The sequence below is a fragment of the Diceros bicornis genome, chromosome 3, assembly GCF_020826845.1.
Source record: "Diceros bicornis minor isolate mBicDic1 chromosome 3, mDicBic1.mat.cur, whole genome shotgun sequence".
In the NCBI taxonomy this organism is placed as follows: domain Eukaryota; kingdom Metazoa; phylum Chordata; class Mammalia; order Perissodactyla; family Rhinocerotidae; genus Diceros; species Diceros bicornis.
Genome location: NC_080742.1, coordinates 38,275,944 through 38,295,883, shown reverse-complemented (window position 1 = coordinate 38,295,883; position 19,940 = coordinate 38,275,944). Strand labels below are relative to the sequence as shown.

At 36.4% G+C, this 19,940-nt stretch overlaps 1 protein-coding gene across 1 annotated transcript in view; it reads left to right on the top strand.

Annotated features, from left to right (window-relative positions):
* THSD7A (thrombospondin type 1 domain containing 7A) overlaps positions 1-19,940 on the top strand; it is a 675,175-nt gene that overhangs the window by 603,557 nt on the left and 51,678 nt on the right. Inside the window, exons 14-15 of the mRNA XM_058526377.1 lie at positions 10,289-10,483; positions 11,912-12,175. Of these exons, the coding sequence (XP_058382360.1) occupies positions 10,289-10,483; positions 11,912-12,175 (459 nt within the window). The remainder of the gene's footprint in view (positions 1-10,288; positions 10,484-11,911; positions 12,176-19,940) is intronic.

Below are 19,940 nucleotides of genomic sequence, written 5' to 3'. Positions count from 1 at the left end.
ACTGAATAGTCATTACCCAGTAGGATCAAAAAATCCTTGAAATTTGTCTGGTCACTTGGGAAGGAGTTTTCCAATTCAACTTATCAATAAATCAATAAATCAATAAAAGAACTATTTTATAGTTATGAGAGTAGTGGACTTTAAAGACTGTCACAGTAGTAAAATATACGCCTTTAGGATGAAATTGCTGCATTCTTTGGTCGGGGGGATAGTTTACAAATAAAATTTTGACTCTAAAAACTTTAGTAGTAAAAAAAAAAATTTAAAGAGTGTTAAAGATGAAGCCAGATAATACATGGGATGTAGAAGACAAGAGAGAAGGTCCTCATAATTCCTCTGTCTAGAAGATGATAAATCATACCCAAGAACTGAATACCAAGAGTTAATTTACTAAGTATACATAGAAAGGAAAGAATGTGTGGGTCTCATATAATATGCACCACTCAGCAGAACACTTACAAGGTCAGCTATTATGATTCAGTTTTTCTCAAATGGCTTGAACCTTCCCTATTAGTAGAAAAATATTACATGAAATTCTCTTCTACCGGCTTGCTAGCCAACCATTCGCCTACACCTTCTTTTAGCCACCTGTTAACAGTAAGGGGCCCTCATAGACAGACTTTCATTTTTACTATTAATAGCATAATTGTTCCAATTGTAGGAACTATCTGTGGTGATGCATTTCAAAGGATTTGGGAAGCAATTATGTTCTGTGTCTCTTTAACAAGTAACTAACTGTAACTGCTTACCGTCTCAACGCTGACACTCACTATAAAGCAAATTAGTGAGACTCAGCCTTACCCAGAAATGAGTTAGAATAACACAGATGTAAGAATATAGGAAGATTCTACTCCAATCAAGTAAATGCAATCTTGACCAAGTCTACATTCTCTATATTTCAAAACTATGTACAAATGCTTTCTGAACTATTACATTAGAACACAAAGTACTTTAAAATAAAATTGATATACTCCTGAAAATTTGAAAGTACATAAGAATTATGTGTTTATTTATGACCCAATTCCTTTACATTTGAAAGGAAAAGTGAAATAATGGGGAAGCAAAATTTTGTATCAATAGTTTTGCCCAATCTTCTCTCAATTGGATTGGCTACTCTGCTATAAACAGGATATTTTCCTTAAGTTCATCAAGTGTTACTGTAGAAACATTAGAAATCCTTTGTAAAATAAATGCTTAAAACTTTGTGTTAATAGTGGTATCAGTCTGCTTGGGCTGATATAACAAAATGATACAGACTGGGTGGTTTAAACAATAGACATTTATTTCTCACAGTTCTGGAGGCTGGAAAGTCCAAGATCAAAGTGCTGGCCAATTCGGCTCCTGGTGAGATCTCTCTTCCTGACTAGCAAATGATCACTTTCTTGCTGTGTCCTCCCATGGCAAAGAGAGTTAGAGAGCAAGCTTTCTGGACTCTTCTTATAAGGGCACTAATCCCATCACGAGGGCCCCACCCTCATGACCCCATCTAAGCCTAGTTACTTCCCAAAGGTTTCTTCTCCAAATACCATCACATTGGGAGTTAAGGCCTTGACGTGTGAATTTTGGGAGGACGTAATTCAGTCCATAGCAGTAATGAAGGATCAGTATCTTTAAATAAAATTCCTATCCCAGCATACAGAGCTGTAAGTTTGTTAGTATTAAGCTGTCTCAGAAAGCTGTGAAAACAAGATAACACCAGCCCCTAAAAACCAATTCAAACTGCCTGAATATCATTCAGTACAATTCATTCTTTCATAAAACAAATATTTATTGGATACATGCCACGTGTTGCCTACATGGTACTGGTCCCAGCCTGTCGAGAAAATAAAAGTATATAACAAATAGTTTCCATTTGTTTCCTATAGTAGGAAATATACTATAGTTATACATGATTCAGGCTTCGTTCATATTAATAACATTCTAGTAGTATATATACACAATAGCCACTAAAAATTGGAAAAAGTTAAAAAGAGGTAACTACTGATAGGGCATTGTGACAGAGGAAATGATATTTAAATATAAGATGACTCAAACAAAAAGGCACAAAGTAAAATCTATGTTTTTGGGGAACAGTGTATTGACCAGTTTGCCTAGAGTTCCTGTGAGTGAGTTGGAGGCAGGGGCCACACTCTGGAGGATTTGAATATCTCCAGGAGTATTTGAATACTAGGAGGAGGAAGGAGAGGAGAAGAAGGGATTTTTTTCAATAGGAAATTAGAAGTAGTGGAGAATTAGCGAGGCTTTGGATGTTGAGAATGGTGTATTCCAAAAATTTTATCTAATGGTGTAAGAACTAAAAAGAAAGAGGAGAAAGAGGTATTTTAAAGCAGGAATTGAAACTTCAAAACTTGAATCATTCTTAAATCTCATAGAGAAATTTTAGAGGGCCTTTGAAATAGGCATCTTTCCTATAATATTGTCAATAAATGAAATGCAAATAACATGAAATTATGTCCACATTCTATTTAATTTTTAAGTGAAGTTTTATATTTACTTCGTACTGTTTGAGTCACGTGTGTATAAACTTTTAATAGAACTGTAACCTCTACTGTCTTTCCTCTTTGCTCACATTTCTACAATTTGGATGGTATGTAGAAGGCTGAATTATCAGTCAGTGACTGTATCATTGAAGTCTAGCCATCATAGCTGTAGCTAGAGTCACCATTACATTTGCTTTAGAATTAAGAGTCATGGCTCTTAATAATGACCATTTTGGACAATTTGTTTATTTTTTGACTGCCCTAAGGAGCAATGTCAATCACTACTGCTTAAAATGTATATATATTATTCCAGGGTTTATTACTTTGTGACACATTTATACCAAGAGTATCATACAAAAGTGTCATAGAGGGGCCAGCCTGGTGGTATAGAGGTTGAGTTCATGTGCTCCACTTCAGTGGCCCAGGTTTCGCAGATTCGGATCCCCGGTGTGGACCTATGCACCGCTTATCAAGCCATGCTGTGGCAGGCGTCCCACATATAGAGTAGAGGCAAATGGGCATAGATGTTAGCCCAGGGCCAATCTTCCTCAGCAAAAAGAGGAAGATTAGTAACAGATGTTAGCTCAGGACTAATCTTCCTCGCCAAAAAAAAAAAGTGTTGTAGATTAGATACTGGGACTTCATAAACATAACTTCAAATTTACTCTTGCCCAATCTCCATGTTGATTTTCATGCTATCTCCTGCCAAGTGTACTTTCTGTAAATTAGATGGAACTAACGCAAATAATCCCCAGGGTCGACCCTGCCTATCCTAATCCCCCATCCCCTCTATATCCTTGCCTGCCATTTTAATGTTGACCTGTTGCTAAGATCTAACGTCAGTCTCTTTATGTGAAAGCCAGCATGATTCAGATGTATTCTCAATTCTAGACCACAAAAAAGAAAAAAATTTTGGTAATATGCCTCACATGGCAGGGACTCTCCTGGCTCTAGGAATCCTCAACCTGCACTACTTATTGGCTACAAAGGTTATAAAAGGAAAGTCTAGAAAGAAAAAAAAAGTTTTAATTTTCCCTTTACCAAAATTAAATCTAAATGCATCTGTAGAACGTGAGATACAAGTATTTAACTACAATTTATGTTCTGATTTTTTGTGAGCAAATATACATAAATCTTATGCTTAAATTAAGTTACTTAAACTATATTGATGCCCTTGGCATAACTCTTCTGCTTAAATTCTGGCCCACTTTGTTCTTTTTAAATGATTACTTTATTTATTTATTTATTTATTTATTTATTTATTTATTTATTTATTTATTTATTTATTATTTTTGGGAGGAGATCAGCCCTGTGCTAACATCTGCCAATCCTCCTCTTTTTTTCTTGAGGAAGACTGGCCCTGGGCTAACATCCATGCCCATCTTCCTCCACTTTATATGGGATGCCGCCACAGCATGGCTTGCCAAGCAGTGCATTGGTGCATGCCCAGGATCCAAACTCATGAACTCCAGGCATCCGAACTCGCGAACCCCAGGCTGCCACAGCGGAGCGCGCGCACTTAACCACTTGCGCCACAGGGCCAGCCTCTAAAAGATTACATTTTAGAGGCATTATTTTATTTATTTATTTTTTTTGTGAGGAAGATCAGCCCTGAACTAACATCTGATGCCAATCATCCTCTTTTTGCTGATGAAGACTGGCCCTGGGCTAACATCTGTGCCCATCTTCCTCTACTTTATATGGGACGCCACCACAGCATGGCCTGACAAGCGGTGCCTTGGTGCGCACTCGGGATCCGAACCTGCGAACCCCGGGCCGCCAAAGCGGAGTGCGCGCACTTAACCGCTGCGCCACTCGGCCACCCCCTGGAGGCATTATTGAGTATATCTGGGCCAATTTGTCTCAGTAACTCGCATTAATCTGTTAATTTTCAGAGCTTATTATGCAATAGGACGAAAAGGAATGGAAGTGGAAAAAGAACTAGCTAGAGTAGAGCGAAGGAGCTTGCTTTAAAGAGATTTTACACAGATGTGATTTTTAAAATTGTCTTTTGGCTAATATATTTATTAGTTACCACCCTATCTTTTTGTACTCTTCATTTATATAAGCTATTGTTTAAAACTAGAATTATTTCAATTTTTAAATGATTTCTTCTAATTTCCTATGAATATTAGCATCCTAGTTGATTTGGGGATTTTGATTTTGTTTTATATCTGTATGAAAACCCTATCATAAAGCGATTATTAGCATTTTCTATTTTTTAGATAGCTCATAAAATAAACTTGACACTGTGATGTGTCTGTGATGGTTCCTCTATGCTCCATTTGTTGTGATTCAGTTAACCCTTACCAGATCCCAATCCAGGATCTAGTGGACCTCAGCCTGACCTACTCCACTGGGAGCTGATTATTATTTCCTAGTAAGTCCTCTTACAAGGACTGGCACATATATTATGAACATCAGTGAGACTGGGGATCGCTGGTAACTATTTAGGATCAATAAAAAAGAAAAGTGCATTTCTTTCCGTTCTGCCAGAGTTACAGTCACAAATTGTAATTAGGAAGTGTAATTTGGCAAACTTGTCAGTGAAAATCCCTTCTACACAGAGCAAGACCAGGACTGTTATATCCACCTAGGAAACAGCTGGAGCCTTCCTGCATCATTTATAGGTTTGGTCTTATTTCTAAGAGCAATTAGGTCTCTTGGTAACTAGCTCCCACTCACATTAAGCTTTTTCTATTCATTTCTACATGATTCATTCTCACTATTGCCATTTTTTGATAACACTGTGGGAAAAATCACTCCTCTAATCACTCAATCAGCTGAATGTGTTCTGTCTCTGGTGCAACCCAGATGCTGTTGCTGTGGGATCAACCATGTTAATATTGCTCAATTTAATAAATAAGGTCTCAGACCTCCTTGAACTCTTTGTTACACATAATCTAACAGCTTTCACTGCACTAGGGCATTGATCTTATTCTGTTTCCTGTAATGAAGTTCTGTGTGCACATTTTAGATCTAGTAATTTATTTCACTCTGATTATTCAGACGAAATGACAGCATGGTCTTATGTGCTGAAGGGTAATCCACAGACCAATAGAACTCCTGCTTTTTGTGCGTCCTGAATAATAAGGGAATTTCATTCCTCTTCAAGAAAATGAAGATGAGCAACTACATTCTGAATTCTATTAGATTTACTTCAGAGCTGCATCTGTAGCCTTCAATTTACATACTCATGTATGCATAACACGGATATCCAAGTTCTTTTAGCTCAAACCAATGTTATCTATTCCCTTTCATTCCAGGAACCTTTATTATTCTCCTCCTTAAAACATAGCTCAAAAGTCAACTTACATGAAAACATTCTGGAATTGACTCTACTTATTCTACTTATTAAAATCTTTTTTATTTAAATTTATGGGAAGTTTCAAAGATACACAAAAGTAGAGAGACTAATATAATGAGTTCTAGTAGTGTAGTTATCATTCACTCAGCTTCAACAGTTTTTCAGTTTTTAACCATTGCCATTCTTGGTCATCTGCCACTCTTCACACATTTAAAAAGATTTTGCTGGAGTATTTTAAGACAACTGCTAGATAAGTTGTATATAAATACTTAGTTATTTTTTAAAACATAACAACAATATTATTATAATACTAAACAAAATTAACAATAATTCTTTAATATCATCTAATATTCAGACCACGTTTAATTTTCCCCCACTGTCTCAAAAATGTCTGTTCACAATCAATTTGTTCAAATCATAAAGATCTCCACATTGTATTGGGTTAGAATATTTCTTTTTTTTTTTACAATATTTATTTACTTTTCCCTCTTCTTTTTTTTTTTTTTTTTTTTGTGAGGAGATCAGCCCTGTGCTAACATCCGCCAATCCTCCTCTTTTTTTGCTGAGGAAGACGGCCCTGGGCTAACATCTGTGCCCATCTTCCTCCACTTTATATGGGACGCCGCCACAGCATGGCTTGCCGAGCAGTGCGTCGGTGCGCGCCCGGGATCCGAACCAGCGAACCCCGGGCCGCCGCAGCGGAGCGCCTGCACTTAACCGCTTGCGCCACCGGGCCGGCCCCAGAATATTTCTTAAGTCACTTTTAATCTAACAATTCTAGCTCTCTTTTTCAGAGCAATTATTTGTTGAAGACACTGGCTTTCTTATTTATCTTTCCAACGTTTCCTCATCATTGATGGGCTGAGTTTACCTGGTTTAATTCATATGTAACCTACAAGTCAGTCATGTGGATGTCTCCCAGGCTTTCAGCCTGCTGGAAGCAACCTGTCCGTGACATTTAAATAAAAATTGCTGTGCCTCATATAAATAAAATGCAATTATAAATAAAATAAGTGGATATAATGAACATAGAGTTAAATATGAAATTTTACTTTAAAATAATTATTTTGACATTTGTTGACCTTACTAAGAAGCTTTCATGGTGAATTATCCTTAGGACAGTGCAGTTTTTGGCCCATCCTGCTAACAAGGCCTCAGCCCAAAGGAGAACTTGCGTAATCATTATACACATGATATACACACTCCACCTGTAAATACAGATAAAATATGTCGCTTTCTGGTGTGCTAGGAAACAATGCTTGTATGATGCATCTTTTCTGTAGTTAAAACAACCCTGTTTTCAGTGTCTTAGAAATGATTTTTAAGATTTATGAAGTTGAGAGACCAGATGGTTTCCTTTCCAAACATTTATATTTTCCTCACCCTAATAGCAGGAAGTTCATTTCAGATTGCATTCCTGTGTTTGAATTGTTGTGTTTCCTCTAAGTCAGAATAGAAACAAGTTGAGATGTATGACAAATTTTCAATATATTGTACAAGTGGTGCTATTGCTACTTGTTTGCATAACATTGCGTAAGTAATTCTTTCAAAGTACACTGTCTAAAATCTCAGATAAGGGGAGTAGAGTGCTGAGTGGGTTTCTGAGAACAGACATGGGAATTTTACACATTTTTTTTCTTTTCAACTAGTTGAAATACTTAAGATTTTATGTACTGCAGGTATACAGAGAAAAGGGCTTCAAATTTATGTCAAGAGTATAGATCTGCACGAAATAAATTAATTTGTTCCTGGCATTGTGTTGGTAGTGGTTTTATTTTATTTTATTTTGGTTTTTTGGTGTCACCTAATGTGATGATAGTTGGAACAATTCTGAAATAAAAATTGTGAGAGAGAACCGAAGGTAATTTCATTTAGTTTCTCAAAAGATTTATATTCAAGTCTTTGTTGCAGAGAGCAAAATTGGATGAGTAGATAAAAGCAGTCTTATTTCAAAGAACTCAAATTTAGTTTCGTGATTTTCTTTTAGTTATAAACAGTGTGACACTCTTCACAGCTTAGAGTTCTGATGCGGTCAAATATCTTAATTTCCAAATTAATCATTCTTGAGGTTCCTGCATACCTGATTGGTAAAAAGTCTAACAACTTCCTCTTTATCAATCCTTCCTCTTTATCAATCCTTCCTCTTGAGCTTCCTTGGGGCAACTTTGTCCACAAACCATCAGAGCTTACTAAGTTTAAAGTGTTTAAAGAGTCAACCCTGCTTCCACATGGCAGGTGAGAGAGAACTGCAAAATCACTTCAGCTCATTAATATACCACATCATGGGGACAACTCCTACACCGTTCCACAGATAATGTTCTTCCAAACTATATGGATGCTGTTTTTTTTCCTGCTCCTTGTACAAGTCCCCTTGAGCTCCAAGTTTAGATCTCCCTTAGTTCATCCCCACATGCTCAGCCATTGTTTCCCAAAGCTTGACGCAGTGCCAGGGCGATTGGGTACCAAAGGACTTTCAGCCTTAGCCAGAGGTCTCAGCCAGTCCCCTCCTTGTGCCCTGAATACTCCAGCTAGTGGGTCTTAATCTTGAATGTGCATAAGGAACATCTGAGCAGCTTGAAAAAAAAAAACATATTCCTTGACCCCATACATAGAGATCTTATTCAGGAGCTCTGGAATGAATCCAAGAATCTTCAACTTTAATAGCATTCCAGGTGTTTCTGAGGCAAGTGGAAAAACATTACCTACTAGAGCAGTGGTCTCAATCCCCTGCTGCATGTTTGAATCATCAGGGAGCTTTAAAAAGATGCTAATACCCAGGACACTGTCTTTGACCAATTAAATCAGAATGTTTGATTTTAGCAAGGGCCTGGACATTTTCCAAAACCTATTCAGGTGATTATAATCTGCAGCCTGATTTGAGAACCACTGTCTTAGACTGGTATGGTAAACATGGAGCACCAGACAACTCCTCCCCCAAGGGATGAGAGTCTCTTTGGGATACTTAATGTTTTTTCTTGTCACATAACCTTTAGAAAGACCACCAGTGTCCATGCCTCCAGGTTTTTGTGTCTTTAAAATCTAGGGACCCCTGTTATTTTCATACAAATTAGCCCTTCCAGTGTTGTACATACTAACTGAAGAGAACTCTATCGTGAAGAAATAGGTGAGTATTCACCTACATTTGCACAATTATGTAATTTTGCCTGCAGCATTTGGGACAAGTTGTGTTCACCTACACAAAGTTTCTTGCTGAAATTGTTATATCCTTTTACACACCCCATCACACAGCCCTACACTATTAGGTGTTAAGTTTTAGTATACCGATCAAGAGAGTTAGGGCTCTCTGTGTTCCAACTGTAATTTAGGATCAAAACGTCAGGCTCCTTCACCTTAGTTCCATGATAGACTCCCGAGCAGGGCAGAGATCAGCAGCAGTTTCAGCCTAGACTATGAACCTGAAAAGGCCATGGAAATCAGTCTGACTGGGCCCGTTTAAGCTAGTTCAATGAAGACCTAACTTTAGGACCAAGGTCTAAATGTTTCATCTGCTTCCTCAATAAATGAATGAATGATTTTTAAAACCAATGGGGGAAAATAGTGGAGGAAGAAAGGGGACTTTAAACATCATTTGCTCTTTTTCTTTAAGACTTGTTTACCTTAAAGCAATTTTACATCTGTGTTCAATAAGTTTAATAAAACTATGACTTAGTTTAAAAAATTCAGTGGAACAATATCTTGGTGGAAATAATACATCTGAATCAAAATTATTTGATGATTTTTTTAGAGTCCATATGTAATTGTGGAAATGTCGATTATGATATGGTAGGTTAAGATTGCTAAAAATTTTTGTTTTCGTTTTTAAGTTCATGGTTGATATTTGTGCATGTGAAGAACTTGTAGACAGAGAGGGTGGGGGACTTTGACACTGCTCCTCCCACTATTAACCACTCCAAGGCCATCCCAACAAAATTCCAATGTAATAACAAAAATTGCTTTCTATGCAAATTCAACTTCAAGACAAGTTTCATAAATGTCCCCTCCCCACCCAAACCATCCAACCAATTTGCTGCCACTAAGTCCCTTCCATATAGAAATCCTAGCATGGCCAATGATATAAAAACAATTACCAGAGGTATGTGATGTCTCCCAGCACATCTATGAATAGCCTGTGTTCAACATAAACTGTTATCGAAACCCATGTATTATTTATTTGTCTTGTAAATAATTCATTTCTGAATATACTCCACATGTGACTTGAAATCCTTGACAGCATCTATAAAAACTGCTAAATGCTAAGTGTATGTGTGTGCTTTTTTGTGTCACAAAAACTGCTGAAGGTTATCTGTTATTTTAAAAAAACCTACAGGATCAATTTAATGACTAGTGTGATCATTAGAAACACTCTACCAGATTTCTGCTGCAAATATAGAATTAAAAGAGGATTCCTCTGACTGTTTAACAAAATGTTAGGTTAATTCCTAAATTGTAGGGTAATTAGACATTCAAATTTCTTAAAAACAGCTTTATGCTTTTCCTTTAGCCATTACTTGTCGAAAGCAAGATGGAGGACAGGCTGGCATCCATGAATGCCTCCGGTATGCAGGCCCCGTGCCAGCCCTCACCCAAGCCTGCCAGATCCCCTGCCAAGATGACTGTCAGTTTACCAGCTGGTCCAAGTTTTCTTCATGCAATGGAGACTGTGGTGCGGTTAGGACCAGAAAGCGCACTATTGTTGGTAAGGTAATTGGAATGCCAAAGCCAGTGCTAGTCGAGGTAGAAAAACACAATAAAAGTCAGACCAAGAGAGTTCTGACAGTGTATTTGGAAAATGCACAGACATGGCTTATTGTTGCTGTACTTAATACATCTATGGATTTGGATGTTTATTTTAACATAAGTTGGCAGTGACAGACGCATTATGTACTTTTAGTACAAGGAAAAAGTAGCCTTGAAAATTGAATTCTGTCTCCCTATAGAATACATGGTAGATTATTTTTTGGTTTAAACATGTACTTTTGGTGGATTGCCTACAGACTGTGAAATGCTTGGAGAAAAGTGTTTTGGGAACCCATTCTCACTGTCACAGCCTCAGATTCCTAGAAGAGGAATATGACATTCATTCTGTATCTGAAAAGAACATTTTAAAAGGCAGTCACAGTGACAAAAAGCAGTAATATAATGAGCAGGAACAGGAGGCATCAGACTGAACTAAACCTTGGTGCATTAGGGAATATTGTCTGTGGCAAAAGAAACCGAAAAATGTTGGCGCCAGTGGACTAAGTTATAAAATGAACCACCTGTCATAATGAAGGTTGTTGAATACTATACAAAGCAGCTTATAAAAATTAGAGATAAATATATGTAAAATATATGTGATTAACTATATGCAATATAATTAGTGTATAATACATGACACATAATATAAGAAATATAAATATGTGTGTAAATATGTGTGCTCTAATTAAAATAATGATATATTATTTTTCAAGCACATTTACTGTTATGCTCGAGTTTTTCTTTTTTAAAAAGGAATTTGTTTAGATTTATATACAAACCATTTCTAATATTTTTATTCTGATATTAAATATCTTCATTTTGAATATTGTTATTTCCTACATTAATTATCAAGTATGTCAAAATGATTATTCTTCAGAAATACTGAAAGATACAAAACATAATCAGGAAAGTAAATACAAAAATCTCATTTTGTAAATTGCAATCTTCTATAACTATACTATCTATTTGGAAATAACTAACTCGAAGTCTGTGCAGTCCAGTGCAGTGACTCTCTCTCTCCATTTCATATTTTTGCACTTGTTATAAAGGAGAGATTTATGCAGTTACCTGAAACTCCCCAGTCAGTGAAAGCACATGATCATTTGAGAGGATTTTAATCATTTTGAAGAGTATAAAATTCAACACAACAGTTAGTGCCCTATGCAAAATGGGCTATTTTTAAATGAGCAAATAAGAAAAATTTCACTATGCAAAGCACCCAGTACTAACAAGAGCCTGCATGGAAAGCACTATGGGGTAAGAAAATCACATTTATTTATACGCTGTTGAATGTGGTTAAAAATGGAGAAAGGAAGTTTAGGAAAGGGGAAAACTTAGGGATGCTTGAAATTAATAATGGTATTTTCCAACTTAAATTTCTCCACAGGGAAAAGTAAAAAGAAGGAAAAATGTAAAAATTCTCATTTTTACCCCCTGATTGAGACTCAGTATTGTCCCTGTGACAAGTATAATGCACAGCCTGTGGGGAACTGGTCAGACTGCATTTTACCGGAGGGGAAAGTGGAAGTGTTGCTGGGAATGAAAGTACAAGGAGACATCAAGGAATGTGGTCAAGGATATCGTTACCAAGCAATGGCATGCTACGATCAAAATGGCAGGCTCGTGGAAACGTCCAGATGTAACAGCCATGGTAATCCAATTTTTCTTCAGTGTTATACATTTGCTGTCTTTGATGGTGGAGCTAAAATGCACATGCACATTCTCTCAGAATGGAGGGAAATGAAGGCTTACAGAAGTGTCTTCTAAATTGAACATTATGGGGCACCATGCTGTATGTATATCATTTATATGTAACAGGACATTCGGTGGCACTTGTCTCGTTGTCCAGAATTGGCAACTAAGTCCCAAGCTAGTGGCAAGGAAGCCTTACAGGTGAGCAAAAATGGTGCCAGAAACCTCCCTTGGGGCTGATCTGTTGAATAGGCCCAACAATCTCCAACAAGTCTGTGTACAGCAAGGAAGAGAGGAGGAGAGGAGATGTGAATTTAATTTTAGAATAAAATTTTAAACTAGACAGACTTTTAATAACCAAACTGGCAAGATTTGCATTGTGCCCTGTTTATTCCTCTTCGAGTTGAGAGTGGCCAAAAAAAAAAAAAGAAAAAACAACAGAAAAATGTACATACTTTTAGGAAACTGTGCCCACTTTTGTTTCTAAAGCAAAAAACCAAAAAAGAAAGCTAAAATGCAGTGATAATAGTTGAGTTGCCAAAAGTTTGTGAACAGCAGCCATCTTTGACCACAGTATGTAGTGAACTCTTTAGTTCTAAGACTTAATACAGTCAGCCTTAAGCAATATTTCTCCATTATTCTTTTATTTTAATACATTTGTCTTTTTATAATGCAATGAGATCAGTTTACAGTGGGTCAGCCTGAATCATAGATGTCACATATTTGCAAACACTAGATGATGATCCTCCTGCCTTCTTTATGGAGGTGACCTAAGAAAGATGAGTTAAATTACTAGGAGGGAGGTACATGAAAGTTACCCTCCAACCTTGCTGAAATAACTTCTTCTACTGGAATGGTGCTCCTCTGATTTTATTCTATCCTTCAGAAAACAACATGAACTCATAGAACCATCTCACAGTTATAAACCATAAAGATATCATGGTGAAACATTTCTTGGAGTCTCTTAAACCTGTCCCTCTAAAGAAGTTTCCAAAAACCTTGTCCTTTTTTTTTTTTTCCTTATCTCATAATTCCCATTTTATCCAAGTCCACTGAAGGTGTAGAAGTAAGTATTTTTCAGGTTAATATATGTGCATTGCTAAGTTTAAAATTATCCCATGCATTTAGAAGAATAACTTGAAATTAAAAAAGAGTTTAGTTTTTATAATAGGTATACTTTGAGAAACATCTCTAAGAGTACCTGAGTATTTTATTCTCTATATCAAATAACGTAAGTGCTGTAAATTAGATACCAGGAAAAATGTAAATGCACTTCCCATTCTGAGATGATATGATAATGTAGAAGATCATAATTAGTCATTAAAATGTAAAATTGAAGATCACTTTAAAAATGTATTTCTCTTGGAATGTAGCATGTAAGTGTTTGCTCACATTTTAAATTGTTATGCATAGTGAATCACCAAGATGATCATTTGTTTTTAACATAACCCGTGAGCTTACAGAATGACTCTCATATATTCTCACTTTTACCCTGATCTGTTAATTGGATGCATGAGAGCTTCAGTAAGCCACTTAACAGTCAACCTTATTTTTAGGAAAAAACTGTTAAAATATCCTGTGACTCTCACAAAAATGTTTGATCACTTTAAAAATTAAAAGTACAAGACAAATTGAAATTAGCCAAAGGCAGTAGATTTCCTACCTTAGCATTGTCAATTCAAAGCATGAAGAATGCAATACCTTATTTCAGAAGAAGAGCACATTTAGAAAAAAGATGGTCCATGACAGCACTGAACTTCATGGCCATTGTGAGAGGATCTAAGAGCCTTAACTAAGTGAACTGTTTCCAGTTTAGTTCTTCGTGTGTGTCCAACATCATTCCTTTCTCATTAAATCTGATCTATGATGGATGTCCAGTGGGATATTTTAGTGTTTACTAACGTATTTACTCAAAGTCAAGTCTGAGGAAATGGAATCTCTATTGCCTGATTTCTTTAGAAATTACTGCTTTCCCTATATATGTTCTGTCAATTGTGATGGGAATGTTATAACTTTGGCACTCTGTCCTTGCAGTCTTTATAACCATTGCCTTTTCTCAGCCAAATCAGCTTTCCAGATGGATGATGGAAATTGGGTCTTAACGTGGCTTTCGAGAAACAGTATCTTCCTGCTTTCAGTTTAAACATAAATTTGATCCCTGCATGTATACAGTGCAAAGACACTAATTCTGCATTCAATAGTGGCCTTAGGGCATTTCTATTTAATCTGTGTTGTCCATCTGTGGATCATATTATCAGTGATCATACTGATAAGGCAATTTGATTTTCACCAGTTTAATTATATTATTTTAGGCCATTTCCCATGTGGTCATCACTTTTTTAATGTCAAACTTGAGGCACAATTCTCTTATGTCTGGAATTCCTCGTAATAGTGGACTCTGTACTATTCACTCTGAAAAGTGAAATACCCATACTCCAAAAATCAGATCTTAGAGTATACCTTAGGAGCCACATAAATGTACATCCATGATATTAAATATTGTTCTTGCACAAATGTTGATATGTAAGTATATTTTTTGGCATTTATCTATCCTAAAAACATAATACAAATTATGTATATTTACCTTTGGTATGGAATCTTGGATGGTATCGCTATAGCAACAGATTTTAAATCACTCAGAAATCAAATCACACATTTGAGTGAGAGTCTGCATTTTGACAAGATCTCCAGAGGCCTCTATTACACATTGAAACTTTACAGGTTACTGCACTGGATCATGCAGACACTTGCAGGGTTGGTAGGATCAGGAGCTTGACCGTTGGTGGGAGAGGCCTGTGGAGATGACTCCAAGAGAACCACAACATGATGCTGCTTTGGGCAAAACAATCAACACCTCCCATGTGATAATTCGCTTGATTACTGGTTTGGGGAGAAGAGAACATTAGGAAAATTTTGAAATTTATAAGGATGGATCTTCATAGGTGAATGCCTATTTCGGTATGATTTTAAAAACAGAATGAGTCTATAGGACCTTCTGTGGAAAGGATATTGGCAATTTAATGATTGCGCTGAGGAAAGTCTTTTTCAGTTCAGATAGAGAAATAAGAGAGAGCTCTGGGTTTATTTACTGCTCTATTAGTAAACAGAATACATTATTATATTAAAGTGCAGTGTACATTTGACTTTTTGTGCTCAATAATCATGATCCAATGACTCTAAAATTATCAGGACTTTGTGCTGTCATTTGGACATCATGCTGGCATTCAGACAGCTGTAATATTTTTTGAGGTCACATTACACCCTTTTAATTATTTCAGTTTGTCTTTTAACTGTAGTTACTATTGAATAATTCAGAATAGTTTGTCTAATGCCTTATTAGTGTAAGATTAATTTCCCTTTAACGTTAATTTTAAAGTATAATGATTTGTATTGACTCTTCCATACTTTCTCTCTTTGCCTACTATGATTATGAATGATATTGTAGAGAACCTACTGGACATTAATGAATGGCTTTAGCAATTGCTTTTGGAAGCATCTATGGGATTGAAAGTGTGCCCGTTAAAGTTTGATATTTTGCGGAAATTCTTGCTGGCACCCGGAGTTGCTCTTATAGGGTTTGCTTCATAGGTAGTTTGCACTACAGCACTAATTCTTAAAATTAAAAAAAAAAAGTTCTGCAAACTTTACTAGTGAAACAAAAGCCTTTTAATAAATATTTGCGTGTTATAACTGTAGCTTACCCTTATATGGCAACATTTGACGTTATTGCCTATCAGCCTAAGTGATATACATCCTTATCTCACCAGCCTCCTGTAGTTATAAGGCAGATGATTTCAAAGCAGGTATCATGTGTAATGACCATCCTTAGCTGCTGCAGGGAACTATAAATACCGAGGCTGCCTTAGCAGTCAGGGACTCTAGTACACATGCCACAGGTGTGGGATTGTTTTCTATTAGAATTTATGGCAACAAAAAAGAACCAACATCAAGACTTAGAAAAAAGAATACATCTGAGTGTATTTGTGGTACAAGTGCCCAAATGAATTAAAAAAATCATAATTCATATAGTACTCAATTTACAAATAAATTTTAGTTCAAGAGCATGTACTTTTAAGACATTGTGTGGAACTTAGAGCACATCTGATAAAAATAATTATGAATATGGGGAGAGTAAATTATGAAGATAACCTACATGACCACTCAACCATAATATGACTGGAATATATTACTTTTTGTAATGGGGTTCTATAGAAGATTATATAAATTTAATATTAGAGGTTAATTAGAAACAAAATTGAATGAGAAATTGTTCCTTATCGCAGTGAATGCTCATATTTGAGGAAGAGCATGTTTAATGAAACCAGGCAGAAAAGGCAATAAATAGAGTCGTGTAAACAAGAAGAAATGGAGTGCTGATTTTTCCAAAAAGCTTTTTCAGTCACTAGTATTTATTTAATGTCTAATTCATTTCAGTATTTAAATCTTTCGTTTGATAGCACAGGTACAGCTAGTATTGCTTTTGCAGTTATCCTTCACAATCGAGATCTTTTTCCTTTCAAATGAAAAAAAAGAAGCGGGGAGTGAGGGACAGACTTTTCCTGAGGTGATGGCTGGAAGTTGAAAGAGCCAGGGAAAGAAGGAAAGGACTACTGTGGATAATTGGGTACAAAGAGAAAGCAGTTGCCTAGCGTCAAATTTCAGTAGGTGTGGATACCCGCCTTATTCTCCAGCAGGCTCCCTGAAGGAGTGTTATGGAGGTGGTGAAGGAGAGGCTTTGGTTGAAAAGTTTCCTGCAGCTGCCATTCATGTCAGGTGATGAAAAAACATCTGATCTTATCATTTAGTTCTGTGTGCTCCATGTCCTGGATACCTCAACTCATTTATTACTTAATAACATGGTTTTCAAACTGGGCTCCACAGAGCCCCTCAGGCCAGACTGTCAAACATACACTTATATATTCCATACACTTATTGGGCTTTCTTTTCAGCTTTTTTGGGAAGAAAGTGTTCCACTGCTTAAAATAAATTTAACTGCCAAGAGCAATTCATTATTTGCAACAATAAAAAAAATGATATTTGATCTTTGCCTTTATCAACAATTTCTGCCATTATATTTTACTTTGCATCCTTTCTGCTGGTCTCTGACCCCTTATTCCCTCTAATGCCGTAGAGAAGTGATAACACTAATTTCAGCGTAATAATTAGAGAGTGGTAATCTTACTCTCTGTGGTATTTTTATTGATATAACCGTAGAGTGGTTCATTACTCACGTTGTTACAAGGTTTCATAATTCATAAAGATACTAAATGACCTGTGTAAATCCACATATAAATTCGTATTATATTAGTAAAGCCCTGCAAATTGAAAATAATTTTAAAGCAGTATATCTTATTAGTTGAGTTTAGCCTCATTCCTAAAACATAGATCTTTTTACTTCAAAGCATCATCAAAATGGTCGTGTAGTGAACGAGGCTTATGCATAAGGAATTTTTTTAATAAATGCATGAAGGAGGCTTTATATATTAGACATAAGCCATAGCCTGTGAACTCAAAAAGTAACCTGAGAGCACACCAACAAATTTGTGGGCATTTTAAATTTGAATTTTAAAGAAAAATCTTTACTTATATCTACTTGTCATCTTTATCTCATTTCTTCATAGTTGCATTGAAGGCCAATTGTAGCCCTTATAGGAAATTTTAGTTAATTTATGTAAAAACAAAACTGACTCCTATTACAGTCTTTTTAAATAGCCATTAAAAAAAAACCTCAAGAATTTTATCCGGATAACAGCTTCCCCTCCCCTTGCCATAAGTTTGACCTTTAAAGTATAAAATAATTTAAGAAGAAGAAACTTTCTTAATTTGGGGGGATTTTTGTTTTTCATTTGTTTGTTTTTGCATTTTTTTCCATTTCTGGAAATGGACATAAAAAGGCCTACTTTTGAGTCTGGCCTGGTGGCACAGTGGTTAAGTTTGCACACTCCACTTCGGTGCCCCGGGGTTTGCAGATTCGGATCCCAGGTGCGGACCTACACCACTCATCAGGCCATGCTGTGGTGGCATCCCATGTACAAAATAGAGGAAGATGGGCACAGATCTTAGCTCAGGGCCACTCTTCCTCAAGCAAAAAGAGGAAGATTGGCACAGGTGTTAGCTCAGGGCCAATCTTCCTCACCAAAAAAAAAAAAAGGCCTACTTTAAAAAATATATATTGAAACTCTGTATGGCTCAAAACATAAATCCAGTTTTAATGTATTATAATTACAACCTATCTGGATGATCTATTTCTCACTGGTCCAACAAGATGCTATAGGAAAAAGTCAGTAAGTATAGGAATACAGTATTTGAGTCTTTCTCCTAGAGACTCGCACTTCATATCAGCAAAACAAGAAAGCTCAGGGGAAGGGAACCTGTTTAACCTAGAATAATGCAACAATTTTCCAATTTGCTTGACCACAGATGCTCTTTGTAAATATTATGTTTAACACTTATTAGAATCCAACAAGCTAGCATTTAAAGATCATCCTTTAGAAATACTTCTCTGGCAATATATGATTTTCATTGATTGAAAGAACAGTGCCTTGCATTGGATCAAGTTAAAAATAAATCACTGTAATAAGTTTCAGTGTTAGTTTATTTCCCATTACTTCATCTTCATAGTCTGAACACTCCATCAAATATGTTTATACTGCTGACCAGACCCTATTCCCAAAGTGAGATTGTAGAACTTATCTCTGATTTTTAATATAGTATTAGTTAAAATTATGCATGTTAAATTTGGGGGAAAAGTCAATAAATGTCTTAATGTATGTAATTATTCCCAAGGTTTTCATTTTGGTTGAATAAGTGAACTATATATATAGGTTCTTACATATATAAGTGTATTTATTTCTTTTTAATAAAATATATGTCTGAAAGTACAGTGCAATTCTGACATAACTACCTGGAGTTAGGCGAGGTTAAGGGTTCAGTTCTCTGTAAGACTACTGTCACTTCAGACATCAGCTGCAAGTTCAGGGGTCCACAGGCCGACCTTACTACTGACAAGCTGGCTACAGATTTGGAGGTTCCCAGTATCCCCTCAGGTTCAATAATTCACTGGAATGACTCAGAACCCAGGAAAGCACTGTACTTACAATTACAGTTTTATTATAACAAAAGGATACAAATCAGAACCAGCCAAAATAAGAGACACAAAAGTGAGGTCTGGGAGGGTCCCAAACACAAGGCTTCCATGATCTCTCCCTCTGGAGTCAGGAGGCATCACCTGCTCTGCACATCAATCTGTATTATCAGCCAGAAAGCTCACCTGAGCTTTGGTGTCCAGAGTTCTTATTGAGATTTTATTATGTAAGCATGATTAATTGAATCATTGACCACATGGTTGAACTCAATCTCCCCTCCTTAGAGGTTAGTTGGATATCATGTGGCTTAAAGCCAAACCCCCTATACACCTGGTTGGTCTTTGTGGTATGACCACCCCCATCCACCCACCCCACTCCCGGGATATTTCTTTGGCATTTTACATTCATGTGTAGTCCAAGGGCCCACCATGAATAACAAAGATATTCCTATCACTCAGGAAATTTCAGGGCCTGGAGGCTGCCTCCTAGGAATCAGGGACAAAGACCAGCCAAATTCTTTACTATACAACAGAAAGCTTTAGAGTTTGCTATAAGAAATGGCCTTGATAATGAATTTGTACATACATAGATGTAGTTAATGAATCTGAATGTGCCTGGTCATTGCGTAAGCTCCCAGTA